Source organism: Apteryx mantelli, chromosome 14 (genome assembly GCF_036417845.1).
Source record: "Apteryx mantelli isolate bAptMan1 chromosome 14, bAptMan1.hap1, whole genome shotgun sequence".
Lineage (NCBI taxonomy): Eukaryota > Metazoa > Chordata > Aves > Apterygiformes > Apterygidae > Apteryx > Apteryx mantelli.
Window position 1 is genome coordinate 11,944,961 of NC_089991.1, and position 21,023 is coordinate 11,965,983.

The 21,023-nt window shown below is 60.8% G+C and overlaps 1 protein-coding gene and 1 long non-coding RNA gene across 3 annotated transcripts; one reads left to right on the forward strand and one right to left on the reverse strand.

Annotated features, from left to right (window-relative positions):
* Positions 1 to 3,809: 3,809 nt before the first annotated feature.
* LOC106493611 (uncharacterized) lies at positions 3,810 to 19,669 on the reverse strand. Its single transcript, XR_001294155.2, has 3 exons — positions 19,517 to 19,669; positions 18,954 to 19,066; positions 3,810 to 3,874 (listed from the first exon to the last, which is right to left on the reverse strand). It is a non-coding gene; the product is annotated as an uncharacterized lncRNA (long non-coding RNA).
* HAND1 (heart and neural crest derivatives expressed 1) lies at positions 8,558 to 10,342 on the forward strand. 2 transcript variants are annotated; one of them, XM_067304820.1, is made up of 2 exons: positions 8,558 to 9,190; positions 10,103 to 10,342. In XM_067304820.1, exons 1-2 carry the CDS (start codon positions 8,696 to 8,698, stop codon positions 10,199 to 10,201), a joined length of 594 nt encoding a protein of 197 aa, XP_067160921.1. In that variant the 5' UTR covers positions 8,558 to 8,695; the 3' UTR covers positions 10,202 to 10,342. The 2 variants fall into 2 exon arrangements, with proteins under 2 accessions (XP_067160921.1, XP_067160920.1); XM_067304819.1 differs by having other exon boundaries at positions 10,100 to 10,339.
* Positions 19,670 to 21,023: the final 1,354 nt, after the last annotated feature.

Below are 21,023 nucleotides of genomic sequence, written 5' to 3' on the forward strand. Positions count from 1 at the left end.
CCCTTCCCATCCTCGCATCCCACCGCTCTCCAGAGCCCGGGGGAGGCAACGGCAGCCGCGGCACCCGCCGACCGCGCGCGTGCCCCCAGCTCTGCGGCCCGCCGGGGGCCAGCGCTCCCGCCCGGCGCCCAGCGCGCGGGGGATTTCATCGGAAAGCTGGTCCTTGTCCCAAACCGGCCGCTTTCGGAGCGCTTTGCAGCCCGAGCTGCCGGACAAAATGAAGCAGAGGAGGGTGGCAGATAACAGTGTCATGTTAAGCGCCTTCCTGGGGCGGCTCGGTGCACGGGGCTGTCGTGTCTGTAATGCTTTCCCGATGGTGTAGTGCAGGGACGCATTCCAGAGCCGCGCGGGCCCCGCGGCAGGGCCACCGCCACGTCACTCCTGCCCGCACGCCACTTTCGTGGCCTCGGCTATAAAAGCAGGTGTGGCACCCAGAGGTTTGGGTACAGCCTGCCGCCGGCACAGGTTCTGCCTGCAAAAATGTTATTTCAGCGGAAGAAAGTGTCATTCGTCCGTTATCCGGATTTTCATGTCTTGGCCCCAGTTTTTGGCCACGAACCAAAACCCAAGGAAACAAACAGAAAATGACTGTCCCCCACCTCCTCGCCATCTCCTCCCCTAAAACTTCCATCCTAAAAAGGGAAATATTTGCAGTTCTGGTCTGAACCTGGCTGCAGTCCGGCTTCTGCCACTCACTCGCACTTGCCAAATGGGGAAAAAAGGTGGAAAAAAGCACCAAGAGTATTTAGGAATTAATTGTTAAAAAATTTTTCAGTTGAGAAAAAGTCCTAACACGCTTATTAACTTTTAAAAACCATCACAGTCTGCAGCAAGCAACCCTGATTTTGCAAAATTGTCTTGCACCTCTTGCTGTAACCGGCCTGCCGAGCCGGTGGCTGCAGAGAGCCGCGGGCCGGGGGTCCCCAGCCCCTCTGCCCGCCGGGCTCTGCCCCCCGCCGCCCCTCTCCCCACCCCCACGTCCCACCCTCCAAACCGAGTTTCCTTCAGGTTTTTGTCTTTGCTCAGACTCGTTTCCTGCCGCGAGCTCTTGAGGCTCTGCTGCCCGTTTTAACAATTTTGTGGCATCTGCCTTTTCTCTGCCCTGGAGCGTTTCAACACAGCCCGATTCCCTCGCGGTTTTTCCCCACCGTGTTGCCGCTCAGGGCTCTGCTGGACGCTCTCGGGATGCCCGGTGGGGGAAGCCAGTCCGTGTGGGCTGCTAAAGGCCCTTCTTGCGCTGACATGGCCCGGGAGGCCGTGGGGGAGCCAGGCTCCGAGGAGGGCTTGCTCCAGGAGGCATCCGCTAGTGCTAGCTCGTTTTGGGTTCCCAACACTTCAGGATCTTCAGCGACCCAAGAACGTGGGGCAGACATTTGTGGGGAAGAGGCAAGCAAATCCCGAGCCATGTGGCCAAGACAGGGAGAAGGATTTGGGGGCATCTCAGAAATGTGGGGCCACCCCATAGAAAGTCCTTTAGGAGAAACAGCCCCTCTGCTCCCCTGACTGTGGAACAACAACTTCGGCCTCCAGGGAGAGAGAAGCAGTCGCCCTGGGATTTTAGGAGATGTGAGACAGCAGCAGTGAGAACACACCAGGACTTGTCGTTATTCGGGTAATGCTGCAGCCCCGGGAGCTCTAAGGCCAGACCCTGGCGCAAGGTGCTGCATAAAGAGCACCAGAACCCCCCCCCCAAGTAACTTATAATCAAAACAGAAGTAACCAACCCAGATGGACATGCACAGAAGGGTGGGTGGGAAGTTATGATACAGCTTGGAAGACGAGAAGAGGTCTCACCACAGAGAAACCCAGGCAGGATGCTCATCCGTGTTTCCAGAAGCCCCTCAGTGCACACACGTTTTGCTGAGCACTGGGATGTGCAGAGCTTCGCTAGATCTTCCTGCCCTAATACAGTGGCCTGTGTCACTGTCACCGTCCGTCTGTCACTACAGAACCGGCACAGAGCCCCGGTTTTGTCTGCAACGTCATGCAAACGCTGCAGTATCAGAGGAGAACTCAATACCCGACCGGCCACCCGCGTCAGTCTCTCTCCCCGCACGAGGCACAGCGCCGGCGCGACGCACGGGAGCCCCATCTCTCCGGAACGGCGGGGCCCAGAGAAAGCCCTGGTGCTCCCGGAGAGGGGCAGCGGCCCGGGCAGGAAGGGGCCGTGAGCTCATCCAGCGCCTTCTCCTGCCAAGCGCATATAACGAGTCACGAAGCAAAGGCCGACGGACCGAGCGGCGCTAAGGAGATAGTCGCAGCCCGCACGGTGCCACCGAGGCCACAGCGGCGCCGACGCCACCGGTGCTGGGCGCCGCGTCTGCCATCAGCGCCCCGCGGTGCGCCAGGAGGGAGGAGGCTGCAACCTGCATCGCAGCCCCCCGTTTTTCCTACCAGTGCGCACGCACACGAGTGGAGGGGCGACCACCGAACCTGCAGGCGTGTCAGGAGCAAGGGAAAGCTGGAACCACGGGCCAGGTGTGACCCGGCCAGATCCAGCGGTTTGTCTCCATCCGTGGCCAGAGCCAGACGCTGTAGGTGAAGACGCCAGGAGCTGCCTTAATAGGCGATTATGCAATAGCGCTCTCGTGGAGGAAATGTCTTTCCCAATCCCCAGCCATTAGCAGTTGGCTTATGCCCTGGAGCATGACATTTTAGAGCCCTTGTAAATTTGCTTCAGGAGTGGAAAGTGCACGGAGGAGGGGCAGGGCGCTGGTTTTCGTCAGGGAGCTGCACCAGCTGGGAGCTCTTCTCCGCTTATCGCTGGGATTGCAGAGATGCCCCTCCGGGTCGGCACCCAAATCCTGCCCCCAGAGCGGGGCTCCGGGCCGGGCACCTCCTGCACCGGGCCAGCAGCGGCCCCGAGGCTTCACGCCTGAACGTCTGTCTCAACGGGGAATTTGAGCGGAGGAAAGAAGAGAATTTGGGGCAGAAGGGCTGTTTCCACTTCGTTGCTAAGGTTCAGTTGGAGGGAGACCGGCCAGCCAGGGAGCGAACCAGCCCGAGTCGCCCTGCGGGCTGGCAAATGGGTGCGAGCCCGGGCTTGAGCACCCTTTTTCCCATCATCTCCAATTGCGTGTCCATGACAGGTAACGTAATAGCAGAGCAAAGTCCCTTTCCGGCAGTCACAGAATCCCTCCATCGACTTCAGTGGCATCCGAAGCGGGAACAGCGCTGTTTTAACTAAGACCCAGGGCACCCAAGCCAGCTCGGCGTAATGACCTTGGGATCGGTTCCAGCAGCGAGTCGCGAGGCTGCCATTAAATTCCCTTTCCCTATTGTTTGCATCCAAATGTAATTGCAAATTGACAGGAGACGTCTTTGGGGATCGGCTGCGCTGCTCTGCTCCGTCAGCACAATGAGCCATTGTTGATACGGCCGCGGCAATTTTCCGGGTTAATTTATGGCCGCCACACCCCATTAGCGGCAATAAATGTGGAGCCCGGTTTTGCCGAAATTGTGAGTTACGATTTTTCAAATAAATACATTTTCCTATAAACCAGTGCTCTGTTTAGTTTGAATGTTCCTCACAGACACATCCATCTACATAAAATACACAGGAGAGGAAGCTGAGCTGTGACTTTGCTCTGATGACATAAAAACTTTTGTAAACACAATGTCATTTACAGTACGAGCGAGGAGAAAGGAAAAAAATAAACACCAAGTGCCTGGCGCATCCCTTCAGGAGCACATGGAAAATTTAATAATCTTTTTTCCATAAAGCTTTGTTTTCATTTTGATTTATCCAGACAGGGCAGTGGCTGGTTGGCCATAAATAGATTGTATTTCTTGAGAGGCGATGGTTGCAGTCATCCTTTATGCGGCTGGGAGGGGGGCGGAGGAGATGTGTATACAGAGAAGATGCCACGGATAGCTGCGGGGAAGAGGAAAGGTCGGGCTCAGCACGCCAGAGCCACCACGGAGAGTTGCCCAGTGGCGCGGAGCCGCCCGAGCTCAGGGCAGCCGCCGCATCTGCAGCGGGGTCGCCCCAAATTCCTCCCCTCGCGGGGCTGCCGCAGGGGTCCGCAGGAGCGGAGCGGCTCGGGAGCCGGTGCGGCGGGCGGGAAGGCAGCGGGCCGTGCTTCCCCGGCGAGCGCAGCGAGGGGAAAGGGAAGAGACGGCGAGGAGCGAGTGAAAACGTGGGGACGCACGACTGCATGTCGACCGGTGCGATTTCCCGCGAGAGCGGCAGCGCGGCTGCCCTCGGCCCGCGCTGGCCCAAGCGGCGAGCCCTGTGCCTCGACTGCTCGAAGAGCAAACCGCGGGAGCCAGCGCCGCGTTCTGCTGCGTCGCGCCAAGGGCCGGCACCGCGCGGGCACAGCCCCGCACAGGCAGCGCGCGCCTCTCCGAGGGACGCCGCAACGCTGCGCACGGATCCCCCGCGCGGCAAAGCGCACGCGCCTGCCCAAGCGCGGCGCCGACGACCAGCCCTCGCCGGCCGCGGCGGGGACCCCTCTGCGCAGGCGCTGGGCGCTGTAACGCTCCCCGAGCCCGGAGCCTTGGGCAGGTGGCAGGATTTCGGGGCCACGGCAGCTGCATTCATTTTTAATCCATACCCAGCTTTAAACCGCCCTGATTTCGTTTACTTCTGTAGGTTCTCCCTCTCTTCACCTCCCTGGGAGAAAAACAGCCCCCCAAAGCGGTGACATCCGTGCAGCCCGTCCTGCCCTGCACCGTGCACCTGCCTTCGAAGCAGAGCCTGCTTGTGCCTCAGTTTCCCAGGGCCTCGCGCGACCGTTCCCCCAAGGCCTGGGGAAGCAGAAACGTTAGGAAGGTGCTGAGTGATTATTATTGCATTATTCCAGGCGAGCGCTATAAATACCCGGGGGCACCTTCAGACACAACCCAGCTGCCCGCGGGAGCTGGCTCGGCCCCGGCTCTTCACTTGCGCCGGCTGCCGGAGGGGGGATCGGCGGAAGCCGCTCGGCGCGGAGGCACCGCGGGGCGCAACCTGCCGGGGAGGCGCGGGGGCCGGGGTGCTGCCATGGGGCCCCGCGGCCGTCCCGGGCCGGGGGGAGGACAGCGGCACACGCGGGTGCCGGGATGCCGCAGGGAAACGTTAGCAGGGAAGACAAGGGGAATATTTTACGGGGCGGCAATGTAAACAGAGCAGGAGCAGAGCCCCTTTTTATGGAGTCCCTGTCCTGCCAGGGCATCTGCCAAGGCCCTGATTTACGCGCCTATTTAGATAAGGCGGCAGGGGAGGGGGAGCAGCGCCGGCGTCAAAGTCACAGGACACCCTGGGCCGCCGCTCCGCTGGGGGCTGATAAGGAGGCGGCCGAGGCCCCGGGGCCAAAACGCGGCCCCGGGGCCCGGCAGGTGGTGGGAGCTGAGCCGGGCGGCTCCCGCTGGGGGCCGGGGGCCGCGGAGACCTCGCACCTTCGGGCAGGCACGCGGCCCCGGCCCCGCGCCGCCCACCCAGCCACGGGGGCAGGAAACCTTTCCCGGGACGGATTTGAAGGAAAACAGGTGGAGAGAAACGCGGTTCCTCCCGCGATGCGAGCCATAAATCGCCTAATCCGAAACGCTCGGAGTTTCCCCCGGCGCGAGCGGGGAGACGCGAAATTAAAGAAACTCACCAAAAGTTTGAGAAGTGCTAAATTTGGACGCCGTGACAAAGGCAGCCTGGTTTGATTTAGAAGGTGTTGGAGTGAAAAGGGCTCCGGTTTTATTATTTTATTAAAACACGGAAGATTAGAACGATTTTCCGAAGGAAAACCAACACACTGTTCCCACTATTTGCTCAGCTGAGCGCTTCCAAAGTGCTCCGGGGCCAGGGACCGCCGTCGGGGGGGAATAAAGCGAGATAACGCCCGGGCCGGGGCCGGGCTTGCTCGGCTCCGCGGCCGGGCGGCTGCAGGCGGCTCCCGTGCCGGGCCGAGGCGACGGCGTAACGCTCGGCTCCGGGCCGGCCGGGGCCGTGAGCGGCCCGAGCAACGCCGGGCTGTGGGGCTGGAAGCATTTCTGGGGAGCGTTCCTCAGGGATGGGGGCTGCACGGCACGGATGCTGTCCGGGCAGTTTGCCTGAATCCGAGCTTTTCCAGGGGAGGGAGAGGCTGGGTGGTTCCTCAGCGGGACCCCGGGACGGAAAGCGGGTGCTGTGCCGGCGTGGCGGGAGGGGAGGCAGGAAGCGGGACCCTCGCACCTCTCGCAGGCAGGGCCTGGCGCCCGACGGCTCCCCGCAGGGCTCGGGGAACCCGCCCGGCCACCGGCGTTTTGGAGGAAATCCCGGGAGGGGGAACCGACCCAAGGCCTGATTCCAACAGGAAAGTAATCACTAGCAAATGTTTGCAGGGCGCTCGCTTAAGGGGGGGGTGGGGAGAGGGTGGGGGGGTCTTTGCATCCTCTAAGAACAAAGCAGAGGGGAGTGAAGTGGGGCAGATCCGGCTCGGCCTCCCCCCACCGGCCTCCGGGAGCCCAAGGAACTGGAGACCCGCTTCCACCGTGCCCCGGCTGACCGGGGGGGCCCCGGCCCCCACCGCCTCCTGCCTCTGCAACTCGCCTTGTAACAGCTAACGATGGAAAATCCGAGGCATTTAAGTGGCTCCCGAATCCGCCCGGGAACCGTGATTGAGAGAAGTCAAATAAAATTTGTCATCTTTAAAATGCAGGAGGACGTTAATGGTGTGTTAGCCCGGATGATTAATACAAGCGCCTGCAAACAACCCTCCAACGTTTCCACCCTCCGCTGCAAGATGAATCGCTGGAAAGCGCTGTTAATCGCTAACATACCTCGGGCCCGAAGCCCCTTCCTGCCCCGCGCGCTGCGCACGCCACGCCGCAGTGCCCAGCCCGTCCGCGCCCGCCGCGCCGCCGGAGCAGGAGCGGGGGCGGCCCCAACGCCACCTGGCCAGGCAGGGGGAGAGCGCAGGGACGGGGAGCTGTCGCGCGGGTGCAGAGGGAGCAGGACACCCTGTCCCCCCTGCGGGCCCCGCGCTGGGCTTAGCTGGGAGGGGCTGCAGGGAAATACAGGATCGCAGCCCCAGCCGGACCCCCCCAGCCCTTCCCTGACCAGGCTGTGACAGAGGAATGTGGGGCACGTCCCCCCACACCCACTGCCCTAGCATAGATATGGTTGTGGGTATATATAGTATAAGTAGTTTTACTATATTTATATATATGTGTGTGTGTAAGTGCACAGTGTCTGTGCACATATGCACAGCATATATTATATGTATGCATGTGTGCATGCACGCAACGCACACTGTGTGTGTCTATATGCACAGTATATATAATATGCGTGGGCAGCGTGTGTGTGTATGCAATGCACATATATGTGTGCGGTGTGTGTACAGAATATATGTGGTGGTGGTGAGCACATGCAACATATATGTTTGCGCAGTTGAGCATGTGTGTAAGATATATTTGTGGCGCGTGTATCTGCAGCACAGATGAGTGTTCAGTGTATGTATCATCTATGTGTTTGTGGTATGTGCATGCAACACGCTCAGTGTGTTTGTGTGAGCAGCATATGTGTGTGCGGCTCACCTGTATGTGTGCAGCACACGTACGTGCGCAGCGTGTATTTCTGCAGCGCAGTGAGTGCCGCACATGCATGTGCAGCGAGCTGAAAGTGAGTAGCGCATGTGTGTGTGCAGCATCTATTTGTGCAACACATGTGTGCGTGCAGAGCACGCGTTTGCAACGTGCCCCGTGTGCAGGGAGTCTGTCCGTGCCAGCCTGGCCTAGGGATGGCGGCGCTGGCACCACTGCCCCGATGCGCCCAGCCCTGGGGAGGCAGGGGGACCCGCAGGTGCCCAGCCTGGCCTCTCCCCACCACCACCAGCCTTTGGCAGGTCCTCTCCCCTGTTACCCACCGGCCTCGGCCCCTTCAAAGGCAGCGGATGGTGGTCAGGGCCCGGCTCGGGGTGCAGCTCCAGCCTGCGCTCTGGCTCAGACACCTGGGCTCCACAGCGGTGCCTCGGGACCGGGGGCCGGAGGTGCCTGTCCCTGCGGGGGGGGGATGGGACCGACCTGGTGGCTCTGGGACTGGGCGCTTCCCCTCCCCAGGGACTCCAGCACTGGGGAACGAGAAAGTCCCCGGGTCACTGTGGCTCCCAAGCGCCCACCCGGCCCGGCCCAGCCATCGGGGGTCTGGGGCACCCAGGGCTCCCCTGCACCCACTGTCGCCTCCTGTCTCCAAAGGGGTGCTGCACCCCGCTGCGGGGTGGCCGTGGAGGGAGCACTGCTCGGGGTCGCTTGGACACTCCCAAGGCAGGACAGGGGCAGCAGGGCAGGGTGCGGAGGGGACCGAAGCGGGACGGGACGGGGGCTGCGGTCCCCCCTCGGGTCGCTCCTCGCCCGCTTCTCCCCGCAGCAGGGAGCAAGCGGGAGGTGAGAGCAAACAGCGGAGGTGTGAGCCCAAATAAACCGAGTCAACAGCGCGGCGCACGCCCCCTCCGCCGCCCCGCTCCCCCCGGGGCCCCCGAGCATCCTCCCCTGCCCATTGGCTCCGCGGCGGGGGGGGCCCGCGGCCCCCCGGCCCTATATAAAGGCAGGGCTGGGAGGCTCCAGAAGGGTTAAAAAAAAAAAAAAAAAGCACACACCCAGCCCCAAAGGCAGCCGGCACCATCGCAGCCCCACGCCGGAGCGGCCACCGCCGCCTGCCGCGCCGCCCGCGGGGAGCGCTGCCCGGCCGCCCGCCGCGGCCATGGAGCGCCCCTGAGAGCGGCCCGCGGGGCCAGCGCGGCGGACCATGAACCTGGTGGGGGGCTACCAGCACCACCACCACCACCACCACCACCCCCCCATGCTGCACGACCCCTTCCTCTTCGGGCCGGCGGCGCGGTGCCACCAGGAGCGCGCCTACTTCCCCGGCTGGGTGCTCAGCCCGGCCGAGGCGGCCGCCGAGCAGAGCCCCGGCTACGGCCCCGCCGAGTACGGCCCGGGCCAGGCGCGCCTGGAGGCGCTCGGCGGCCGCCTGGGCCGGCGGAAAGGCGTCGGGGGGCCCAAGAAGGAGCGCCGCCGCACGGAGAGCATCAACAGCGCCTTCGCCGAGCTCCGCGAGTGCATCCCCAACGTGCCCGCCGACACCAAGCTCTCCAAGATCAAGACGCTGCGCCTGGCCACCAGCTACATCGCCTACCTGATGGAGGTGCTGGCCAAGGACAGCCAGCCCGGCGACACCGAGGGCTTCAAAGCCGAGCTCAAGAAGGCCGACGGCAGGGAGAACAAGAGGAAACGGGAGACGGTAAGAGGCGCCCCGGGAGGGCGGTCGGGACCCCGCCGCGCCGCTCGCCCCGGGAGAAGGGTCGCGGCTGGCGCCGGGGCTCGGGGCCGGGGCTGCCCTGCCCCGCCGGGACCGCGACTGGCGCCGGGGCCGGGCCCGGCGTCGGGGCCGCGCTCGCGGAAGGCACCTTTGCGCTGCGCCCCCCGGGCCGCGCTGCCGAGGGCACGGTCCTGAGCCCCGGGAGCTCCGGGGCCGCGTGGAAAAACGCCTTCCCAGCCCTGCTGGAGGCAGAAACACCGCGGGGGGGGGGGGGGGGGACCTCGGCGGAGAAAACCCTGCGCCGACCTTGCCCGGACGGCTCTCCGCGCGCGGAGCGGGCAGCGGCGCAGGTCCCGGGCGCTGCGGCGCTTCCCCGAGGGGTAAAACCCGCGGCGGGCGGCGGCAGAAACTCCCGCGGGCCGGGGCCGGTGCCGCCGCGGCTCCCGGGTGCTCCCCCGGGGGGGTCGGCAGGGTGCGGGGGCCCTTCGGAGGAAGCACGGCCGCTTTTCCCCGGGCTGCAGCGCCGGGAAAAACTTTCTCCTCGGGCCGACACGATACAAAACCGGAGAAAAACCGCCCGGAGCCGCAGCCCCCGCGCGGGGCTCGGCCCGGCTTTGCGCTTCCAAAGGGCTGCCCACGCCGGCGGGAGGCCGCGCAGGGCCCGCCGCGGTTTGCAGCGCCCCGGCGGGCGCAAGGTGCGCGCGGGGGGCCGCGGCGCTGCGCGCTCCGCCCGCGCCGGCCCTGCGGTGAGAGGCGCCGGGAAGGCGGGTGCGGGCCCCGGTGCCCCGGGGGACGGGTCGGGGCTGGCGCCGGGTCGGAGAGCTCCGCTCCTCACCGCTCTTTTTCTCCCCCTCCTCTCCGGCTTCTTCCCCCCCTTCCCCTCTCCCGCAGCAGCCCGAGGTCTACTCGCAGCCTTTAGGCCACGGCGAGAAGAAGCTGAAGGGCCGGACGGGTTGGCCCCAGCAGGTCTGGGCTCTGGAACTGAACCCCTGAGGGCGGCCCGCCCGCCCGCCCCGACGGCTCCGCGGCGCCCCGCGCCCGCCCCTCCATGTGCAATGCCGCAGAGAGCCCGGCACGGCTCGCCGCGGCCCCGGAGCCGCGGGGGCAGCCGCGCCGGACACGGGCACCCCGGCCGGCCCCGCCGCCCCACGGAGCCCGGCGGCCGCCGCCGAGGGCGCCGCGTCCTGCCCGCCCCGGCGGGGCCCGGCGGCGGCGGCGGCGGCGGCGGCGGGGCCCGGCCGGCCGCTTTCCCCTCGCCCTCCCCCCGTTTGAAGTAATCTTTGCTCCTTCCCGTTGCAAGCAGTATTCGGCGGCTCCTGCCCTCCCTCGCCAGGCCGGGCCGGGCCGAAACGGTTTTATTCTTTTGCTATTGTAAATACGAGAAACCCCCGTCCCCGTCCCGTCCCCGTCCCGTCCCCGTCCCGTCCGCGGCTGAGAGACGCGTGGCTGCATTGAAACTACCTAGAGGTGCATTTGGGAACGCTCCTGTGCCGGGTTTTCTACCTCAGATCTGCATGACCACTTCCCGAGGGACCGGGCGCACCACACCACGTATTTAAAAGTGAATAATTAAAAAAAAATAAATAAAATTAAAACTTTATGCAACCAGCTTTGGGTCCCCCCCCTCCTCCTTCCCCGCCGGATGCTGGGCCCTTCTCCCGCAATCACGCCCGGACTCAGCCCGCTCCTGCTCGGGGAGCCGCTGCGGAGCAGCTGCCATCACCCAGGGCAGGGGTGCGCGGGCCCAGCCGCGGCGCCGGTGTGCAGGGCGCGCTGGAGCAGGGAAGGGAGCAGGCTGCTGGGAACGGGCCCTGGAGCGGGCAGGGGATCCCCAGCCGGGCTTCCCTCCCTCCTGCCCGTGCGGGGTGAAGGGCGCTGGGCGCTGCAGGATTAAGGACTCCCCTTAAGGCAGTGCCCGACTGTGAGGTTGATCCACACTAGGGAATTCCCTCCTGCGTGGCTCAGGCAGCTCCCGGGGCTCCTTCACGCAACTCCTCCGGGCCTTTTTTATGCCATGTTTGCGTGTGCATGTTTTATGTCTAGGCTGCAAGAGTCCAGAGAGCGAGGGGGGGAGAGGGAGATGGAGTTAGGGCCCCTCCTACCTCAGGATCCCGGGAGGCACCTGGCTCTTTGGGGGGATCCTCCCGAAGCGGGGGCAGAGATTGCGGCTCTCCCCTCTGCTTCCCTAGGAGCTGCCTCTGTCCTGCAAACGCGTGCTTGTGGTCTGCCCTAGAGCCCGAACCCTGCCCCTTCCCGACAAGATACATGTGAGAGGCCGGATCCTGACCCAGGAGACCTCCCAGACCGACTTGGGGGAAGATGGCAGGATTAGGCCTTTACCATGGCTGCATGACACAAGCACCCTAGCGTCACACAGGCCCCGTTTCGTTGCAGCACAGGCACTTACCCCCCGACCCTGCGTGGGACCCTGCGTCAACGTGCGCCCGGCTCCCGCGCAGAGACCTGGGGCTCAGCTCCGCGTTTTCTGCCCCGGCAGCTCTGGCTCCCGCAGCTCTCTCTCAGAGGGATCCCCTCTTAGGAGCTGCCCTTGCTCGGTTTTGGAAGGAGCAATGCCCTCCCCACCTCTTCTCGCAGTACGAACACGACAGGCGCCTCCAACTGCAGATGCACCGATGCCCGTGCAGGCTAATATCTCCTCTGCTCAGCTCTTCTACCTCTCAGGCATAAATCCTTAATAATCCTTCATAATTAAAGCTGAACCCTCGCGCTTTATTTTGTGCACGCACAGCTTTGTGACTACAGTGTTGCTCCCAGCACCCAGGCGTGCACCGGTTCAGGGCCCGATCCTGCATTCCTAGCCTGGCCATGCTGCCGTTCCTGGAGATGTCGGGATAAACCCGAATGCTTGTCAGGCAGAGAAAACCAGGATAGGGGCTGGACATATTGTGGGGTTAATCCGAGGGTTTAGCTGGGAGCATCAAGTTTTCCATTTAAAAACAAGCCTTTGCTTGCAACTAAAGGTATTGAATTAACCAGGCAACATTTGTAAATGACATTCACATCTATCAATTTGTGTGTGTGCAACTGCGGGCACCAGAAGTAAATACACCAGCTCGCCCCAGAACATCTGCGGAGGAGCAGCTTAGGTTTTATAACCGCTTTGTGTGTACAAACGCACACACCGGGGAGCAGCTACGAGAAACGGGGACGGCCTGGGCTCTGCAACCGCGGCGCCGCTCCTGGAGCCTGCAAACCCCGGACGCGCAAACACTTTGGGGTATGGCCCGTGTCATTAAAACTCGCTGTAGGTTCAGGCTGCGTGAATCAGCCTCCCAGTGCGGTAGACGGGCTCGCTTTGGAGCTGCTGTACAGCTGCCTTCCCAACCCCAAATCAGGCCCGTTTGCTGATCTCTTTGAACGAGGCTGAGATGAAAATTGACTGCCTGAGCGGAGCAATCAGCCCGCGGTGGTATTTTTTTTGCTCATGCTATAAAAAGTTTAGCGTGGCACCAACTGCGTGAGTGAAGCTAGAACAAGGCCTTTCTAAAAACAAACACATTCACTAAAGCAAAAAAAAAAGAAAAGAAAAATTACAGAAAATCCGCCCCAAATATCCTATTTTATGGCTGAGTTTCACAATCCCTTAAAGGGCTCGGTTTTTACGGGAAAGCTCCCAAGCCATCACCATAACACTGTAATCCAGCGCACCATAAACGTGTCCAGCCCCAGATCCTGTTTACGTGTGCTAGCTCGTACCCCGTATACACATGGCACTAGGCAGAGCTGCCTCGTGGCGTCAGGCGAGAGGACGCGTTAAACCGCCGTCTCGGGCTTGCTCTCCTGGGTAGCGCGGGGGGACTTTGCACCCAGGCCGGTCCCACGCAAGGGGCAGGCTTCACCCGCAATGTCTTTTTGCAGTCTGGGGACCCTCCACTGCCCTGCTGCAAACCTCTGGCCTTATTCGTCTTGCGCGTTTCCAGCTTGGTATCTGGGAAGGGGAGACCCTGCGCAGCCGGGGCGGCGCTCTGCTCGTACCGCGAGAATCGCTGCCTTTCTCACCACCAGCTGCTGGTGCGTGGTACCTGTCGGCTGCAAACTTCTGAAAAACTCCTCTCCCAGGCCAGCCTCCCTCGCTCCCCCGTGAGCTTCCAAGGGCAAACGCTCGCCGTTTCCACACCTGCAGAGCGTTGCCCTGCCCAGCAAGGGCAGCTCCCTGCCAGGACACGGCGATTAGATCGGTGTTTTGGGGTGGGTGAAAACAAGCACTAAACCCTTCCTGCTCCCTGGGGCTGCGCTGCTCCCCCAAATGAAAACTTCGGATGTGGTTTATTTGCAAGCAGTTCAGTGCCGGGGGGAGCCCCGAGCTGCAGAAAAGCAGATCGGGAGCCTGTTCCCGCAGGGAGCGTGGAGGACAGGTCCTCTGCGGGATCCTGCCCTCGCGGGGGGGTGAGGCAGTTTGTCCTGCTGGTGCCCGGCTCTGCGCAGCCCCGTCCCCAGCCGGGCCCCGCACACGCAGCTCGGCTGCAGGGGAAGGGGTGCCGACACCGAGCCCAGCCCGGGGGCCAGCCGAGGACGGGGTCACGCTCCCCCCACCGCAACAGGGCAGGAGCTCCAGGTGCAGGACTACGTGAACGCGGCGGGTGGGAGCCCCGGCGCGGGGGCAGCCTGGCTTCCGAGCCGCTCAGAGAGGAGCCTTGCCCAGTCCTCGTCCAGTCCCGGGGCCAGATCCAGATCTCCTGGGATGAGCGCGGGGGGAACCTGCCCGCGGGGCCACGCTCCGGCGCTGGCAGACCCCGGCAGCAGCAGCCGGGCTCCGGGTGCCGGCTGCGGCGGCGGCAGGGCCTTCCCAGCCTGCCGCCTTGCCCTGGGCTCGCCCTCTCGCCCCACGCACAAGTTTCGCCTGGGCAGAAGAAGAGCGGCTTGACCGCCGGCTTTGAGTTTCGGGCCATCCGGCAGCCTAGCTCAGCGGCCGGGGCGCACGCCTACGGCTCGACCCTGCCGCGAACTTGATGCCGCCGGGAAGCGGGAGAGTCCCGGCACGCAGGCCTGCATCTGCGGCCGCCCGGGCAGAAGCACACGAGCGCACGGATCCCTTGGCCCCGGGCAACATCAGACGTGCCGGGTCCCCCGCCGCAATGCGGCCCCGGGGGCGACCGAGGGGACGCAGCGGCCCCCTCGCCCCCCCCGGCCGACGGGGCACGAGTCGCCGAGGGGCCTGCGCCGCTCTCTGCCGCTGGGGCCGGCGTGCGGAGCAGCGGCTCCCGTCTCTTTTGCACGCTTCTCCCTCCCTGCCAAACGGAGACCCTGCTTGTTGTTGTTCTAGGTATTTATGGGCCTGTTTATCTGATCCTGGGGGAGCCTATCCTTATCTTGGAAGCAGCGAGGGAAGGGTTACGCCGGACAGCCCGGTAGACAGTATGGAGCCAAATAAAATACCAATCTGACAAAAAGAAAGAAGAAAAAAGAAACCCCGGAAAGAAACGCCCCTCCGCAGCCCAAGCCACCCACTCACCCAGGAGCGGGACGGCACCTGGAGCAAAACCCGCAGTGCCGGGGAAACGGGGAACGTCCCACATTTCTGCACAGCTTCACTTCTCTGCTCCCTGGGCTGGATCCCGGAGGGGAACCGGCTCCACGTGCGTCTCCCACCCGGACCGCCCTGGCCTCCCCCGCGAACGGCAGAACCTGCCCGGGCAGCGGGTGCCTCGGCCGGAGGCCTCCGGATAAGCGCGACGCCGGCTGCAGGCTGCCACCCGGCGCGGCCCAGCTGGGCACCCGCAACGAGGTCGGGGGACGTCGTCGCCCCGGGCGAGAGCTGCGCAGGCCTTTCCCCGCGCACGCAGTGAACGGGGAGAGCTGTGCGTTAACGTCACCGCAGAGGAAAGGAGGAGCACTTCCGTGTTTAAGTTTCGGGTGGGATGTCACAGCAGCCGCGGGACCGGGGCCGACCCGCACGTGGCACCGCGTCCGAAAGCCCCCCGCTTTCCAGCCGCGACTCCGCTGCCGGCCGTTTCCCGGGGGCTAGCGCGGGACCCCCAGCGGTGCAGGGAGCGCCGGGAGCAAGAGGCAAAGCCGGCGGTCCCCGGGACGGCTCAAGGTCGCCCCGAAGGTCACGGCCGGGACGTGGCCGGGGAGGAGGCGTCCCGCATCGGGGCCTCCCCGGCCTGCACCCAGCCCTGGCCGCGACGCAGGCGCGCGGCTGAGCCCTCCGCGCCCGGCATCCAAGCCAACGGGCGCTATCCCACCGGCAGGGCCTTGCCGAGCGCCGGGAGCCCCCGCTTCTGCCCCGTCCGCTGCAGCGTGCGCCCACCCATGGGCGCAGCACGGCCGGGCCGGCGCGGGGGACAGACGGACGGGACGGGACGGTGAAGGCGCCTCCTGCCACGCCAGGCAGGAGGGCAGGGGCAGCCCCGTGCCAAGGGGTCCCCGGCCCCCGCCCCGGCCCCCTCCCCGCACCCCACTCTAATTACCTGCTCTTAAGGACGCGCCTGACAGTTCTGGCCATTTAAGGTGGCCCCAGCCCCCCTCGGGAAGGGTAACTGGGCCATAATTTGTTTTCGGTGTCAAGATGGCGTCAAAGATAAGACAAAAATCTCCAGGTTTGGGGGCTAAAGAGACAGGAGAAATCCTGACCCGGGGCCGACCTCGGAGGAATGGCCACAAGCCCCAGTGAGTAACATGGCAGGTGAAAGATTTACTGCCAGGGCAGCTTTTTGATCCTCGCCCAGCACTTGGAGCCTCTCGGCCCAGTTGCTGGCTCCCAAGCCAGACTGTCTCCTCCTGCACACCCGCTTTGGAGGCAATACTGCTGCATCCCCGTGTCCTGCCCACTTGCCTGGGAAATGCTCCCTGTTTCGGAGCACCAGCTCCCTGCCACCTCCCAAGTTACCTGTACGAGGCAGAACACCAGGGGCAGGTTTGGGCAGCAGCAGATGTGCCGGAAAAGCATCAACTAGAGTAAGGCTTGCAGAAGCAGAAGAGTTTGCTTGGCTGGGAGTATCATTCAAGGTGGGAGGGCTTTCTATCCAACAGAGGCCCCCTCAGTTGCAAAGTTCAAGTTTTTCCTTAAATCTCCATGCTTCCACAGTCATGCGATTGTAGACCCATCTAAAGAGAAGATGCATTTCCAACACATTGCTGTGCAAACAATGTCCAAGCATGGAAAGACTCTAAAGCCACAGGGAAGATAAAAGTGCCCAACTTTTAAAAAACAAACAAACAAACAAACAAACAACAACAAAAAACGCACTTTCCTGGTTTACACCCCCATGCCTGTCCTTGCTTGGGTTTATAATCGCTGAGCTCTGCCCGGGGTGTATTTCTCCGTGCAGTTGCCCATGCTCGGAGAAGACGGAGAACACTACATGCTGGGCCAACCTTTCAAAGCATATCCTTTGAGCAAGACACACTCACCTCCAACCTCATGCCCTCACCTCTCCAAAGCCCATCTTTGCCACTCCACTCCTAGTGCAGGGTGTTGGGAGACGTGAGCATCTACCCACCTCACATTTCTTGCATGTGCTTTTTGCACAAAGACCCATCCTTGCCCTGCTTGGTGGTGGAGCAATGCCATTAGCAAGTGTCTTCTCCTGCATTAAATACACTTTGCTGCCGATTTCCTGATGATCTTCTCCTATGACATCTCAGCATGGCCCTCAGGTAAAGGTGGGTGATGCTTATGGCACAGCAGCCCATCTGCTTCCTATGCAGCATTTGGGTGCAAGGTCCAGGATGGAAGCTGGGGCTGTCTCGTGAAGAATAAGTGCCGTATAGCTCAGGACGGGGTGGGGGGGTTGTGAAAAGAAAAGGACACTTTGCTCAGCAGGGCTCTGTGCCGTCTCCAGAATCTCCAGAGCCGTGTGTTTCTGGACAAGCTTTGCCTCTCCTGGTTACTTCAGTGCCGAAACTGCGACAGCAAGGCGGGAGCTGCTGTGGCAGCCGGGGTGCTGGCCCTGAGCAGCCTGCAGCTCAGACAGGCCAAAGAGCCAGACGGGCCTGCTGGAGCACAAGCGGGAAGCGAGGACTGGTGGGAGGATGTTTACTGGAGAGAGGAGGGCGAGGAAGGCAGTTACCAAAGAGGCTTAAGCCGAGGGACTGCAAAGCAAGAACACGCACTTGGAGCCCCGCTGATTCCTTGCGACAGATCATCGAGGTGGGGAAGGTCCTTGCTCGCAAAGTTTCTTTTTTGCCTGCTAGTTCTTTAGCATTAGGAATTCAAGTCCTGACCACCCTGAAAGACTTTACAGTAACCAGAGAACTAGGGGAATTTATGGCGTCACTAGCAGCTGAAAGCTGAGGAATCGAGAGGAAAAGGGATTTTTTTCTTAGGCTGCAGCTACCTTGACAAAAATTCTCATGGCCTGTAACTGACCTGCAGGAGCAGCTGGGGAGGGGCAGGGGCCAGGGCAGGCTGGTTTAATTGCCTCAGCCTGGAGCTCTCTTCCCAAACTGAGAAGCCAGAGGGAGTTATGAGTCTGAGCTAGTGCACAAAGTTTGTGTCAACCTCGAAGCTCCCTGGTCTGCCTACCTTCACTAATTAGCTCCCACTATTTTGGTCCCACGCCTGATGAAGATACTGGAGAGACAGGTTTTGCACTAAAGGCCCATTAGCTAGACTCAGACTCACATCTGGGCTGTGCATTCACAACAAGTCACCCAGCAAAATGGCCAGGAACCAAGCTAGCCGTGTAAGGCTAAAGCCAAGCGATTCCACATCCAATGCCCTTTTGGGCTTCTTTTTCTAGGAACGTGGCATAAAGAGGTTGGAAGTCCTTGTGGAGATACCATTGCTGCCCCCCCCCCCCCTTGGGGAGGACAACATGTGAAGGACTTGGGGCAGATGAGCAGCACAGATAGCAGGAGGAGGAAAAGGGGAGAAGGAAGCGGGATGCCCTCATCCAGGGAGGAACTGCATCTCCCCTGGCACTCTGGTTTGTGCTTGTCCTGAAGAGAAGCTCTGCCTGTACCCACTGGTCTCACTGTGCCAGTGAAGAGCCTTCAACCTGCATTTTATTCCCAGGAAAATGGAGGCACAGAGGGTGGAGCTTAGTCAAGGCCAGCAGCAGAGCACAAAGCGCTCCTGAATCTCAGCCCAGCTTTCTGTGTGAGGGCCGGGACTTATGCCCAGTAAACCAGTAGAAATTCCAGGGAGAAAAAAAACTGGTTCCTTTGGGAAGGTGGGTTTGGATCAGTGAGAACATCAACCTGCTTGGCACGGAGACGGAAGAGCTGAATGGCACCATTTTGGGATGCTGACAGGGATCCTGGTTGCCTTTGTGGCAAGGCAAAGCTGGGAAGATGCTGGGCTGTTTTCCTTGTGTCTCCACGCAGAAGGGCTGGATGTGGTGCCTGTCTTTCCCACCCCAGCCCAAGGAAAGGCCTGAGATTTGGGCGGCAAGCCACCAAACAGAGGGGATCAGATTGCTCAGGGCTGCCTGCCAGGCCATGGCTGCTGGCCTTCTGCCTGCTCAACAGGCGCAGGAATTGGCAAAAACCACAGACGCCAAACTGCACTATGAACGAGCTGGCTCCAGGACGGCTGGATGCAACCCACCGCCTTCCCCTTTCCAAAGGAGCACTTGCCCACACGGTGCAAGGAAGAGAGAGGCGATGCTCACACACCTCTTGCGCTCGGAGCCTCCTCCCTGCTTTTTGATGGCAGCCTGGGTTAGTGAGCTTGCTGATGCTGTGCCTGTCACTGTGCTCTCAGGTCTCTTGGTAGTCTCAGGGACATGCTCAAACCCTGTGGCAGTAGCAGGAGGAGTAGCACAGACATCTCACCTACCTGACACTTCCTTCTTTACCTGTCTTGCAGTTTCTGCTATTCCCTACGCGGGCAGCTCTGTTTCCACCTTGGTGCTCCCTGCTGAGGATGCTGCAGCCCTCACGGAGCACTTCCTGAAACACATAAAGGAAGCAGATCTTGGAAAACCTTCCAAAACAATTAAGTAAAAGCACATTGAGGGCTTTGAGGTACTTAGGGCAGAAGCCAACATTGCTCGCAAGGATAAGAGATATGAAATCGGCTCCAGCTCCTGGCAAAATAAGATTGAGTGCTGGCAGAGCTGTGCAGTCATCCCTTATTGGATACAAGGGAAATAAAAAAGGAAAGCCTGCCCCGAGGCTCTCCCCTCCACACTCAGCCTGCTAGACCACATCTCTAAAACATAAAACCATTAAATCCACATTCACATTTTTCCCCAGTCCTCTGCACTGCCCTTTCTGCTGGGGAGCAGAGAGACTGAAGCCTGGTTTATATCAATCTTGCGAGGAGGCCGGAGGAAGGCTCATGCGGAGAATCGGACATGTTCAATTTCAATCTCCACCAGGAAAAAAACCCAAACAAACCGTTTTTATGATCTCCACATCCCACTGCAGTATAATCCCACTTCCGGTGTCTGACAAGCACAGCCAGCTCCCGCTGAGGAGCCATCTTCGGGACAGGAAAATGGCTCGGGTCCCTCCGCCAGCTGCACACAGCGCCGGGCGCGGAGGTGCAGCTGGCTGCACAGCACCCACCACCCGGGTTACCGAGCTAACACTGCCCTCACACGGCAGCAGGGAGCAGAGAGAGGGATGCGCAATTTCAGGCTGATCGGATCAATCTGATGCTTGCCCAGTTTCCCAGTGTAAATGTATTAAAAAGAGATTGAACAGATTCCTCCTTGGTTTTGAGTGTGAAATCTTCTGAGGGTTTCTTGGCAGGAAGCCAGCATGAGATTAAGCAACATTATTTATTAGTGTGTATAAATAACAGATTAATCTGCAGAGCTTATTTATATCACCAGAGTTTCTAGTACACCCTCTCGTGATAAAAATGGCACCTGTACAACAGGCTGCTGCTTACAGTTGTCCTCCTCCTTTGACTATCACTCAGGTGATGTCCTGTGAAGTGATCCATCCTTGTTCCATGATGCTCCCCTGCTTGCCTGTGGCATCTCTAGCCTTGTCGTCAACAGAGAGCTTCCTGAGAGAGGGACAATACTACTTGTGTGACACAGCAGCATGCTACCTTGCACAAGATCCTGGTTCATCACAAAAGCCTCCAGACATGTCCACAAATGCAAGCACTGAGCACATTGGGATTTGTTTCTGATGTGCCAGTTCAATCTCTCCCAGCTCTACAATACATCCAGGTCTGGTTTTTGCTAAGGGAATGTTAGACTTGCACATAAGTACCAATCACTGATTGTTTCCCACAACAGAGTAAAGCATCTGCACGACTTACTCTAGTTTTCCAAAGTCCCTTCCCTTCCTGTCCCCACTTCCTCCCCCTCACTATTGAAAGCTATTACCTGGCGATGTAGGACAAGGGGGACCGAGCATTTCCTGCAAGAACAGGCATGGCTGGCAGTATAAAGAGACAAGTTCTGCATGGCTGGAAGCTGCCATACAGCAAACAGGAATGGCAGCAACATAAGCTGCCACCCTCTTTCCAGAGCATGTTTTAGCACTTGCCATTAATTCAGTGATGATGAGCAGACAGGTCAGTTTGCCATAAGATGGAACCAAGGAATAAGGATACAATAACAACTGCTGTGGGATTGTTTAGGTGAGAAATACATATGCAAATCTTTACTGCATATCAACAGTGCAATTTATTTTGGTGACAATAAATTCAGGTCATGTATTTGGGTATAAACCTCTCAGCATTCTATTATCCTTTCCTCTAGGAGAGCCCAACAGTCTGAAAAGCTACCCTACAGCCTCTGTCCTGCCTAAAAATGAAGTCTAAACACACCTCAGACAATGCCAGCACAGCCTTAGGAAATTCCATATCAGGGTTCAGGAGAACAAAGTATCCAAGCCCCAACTTCTGGCATCACTTTCTCACTACAGCAAAAAAGCCTTTGCC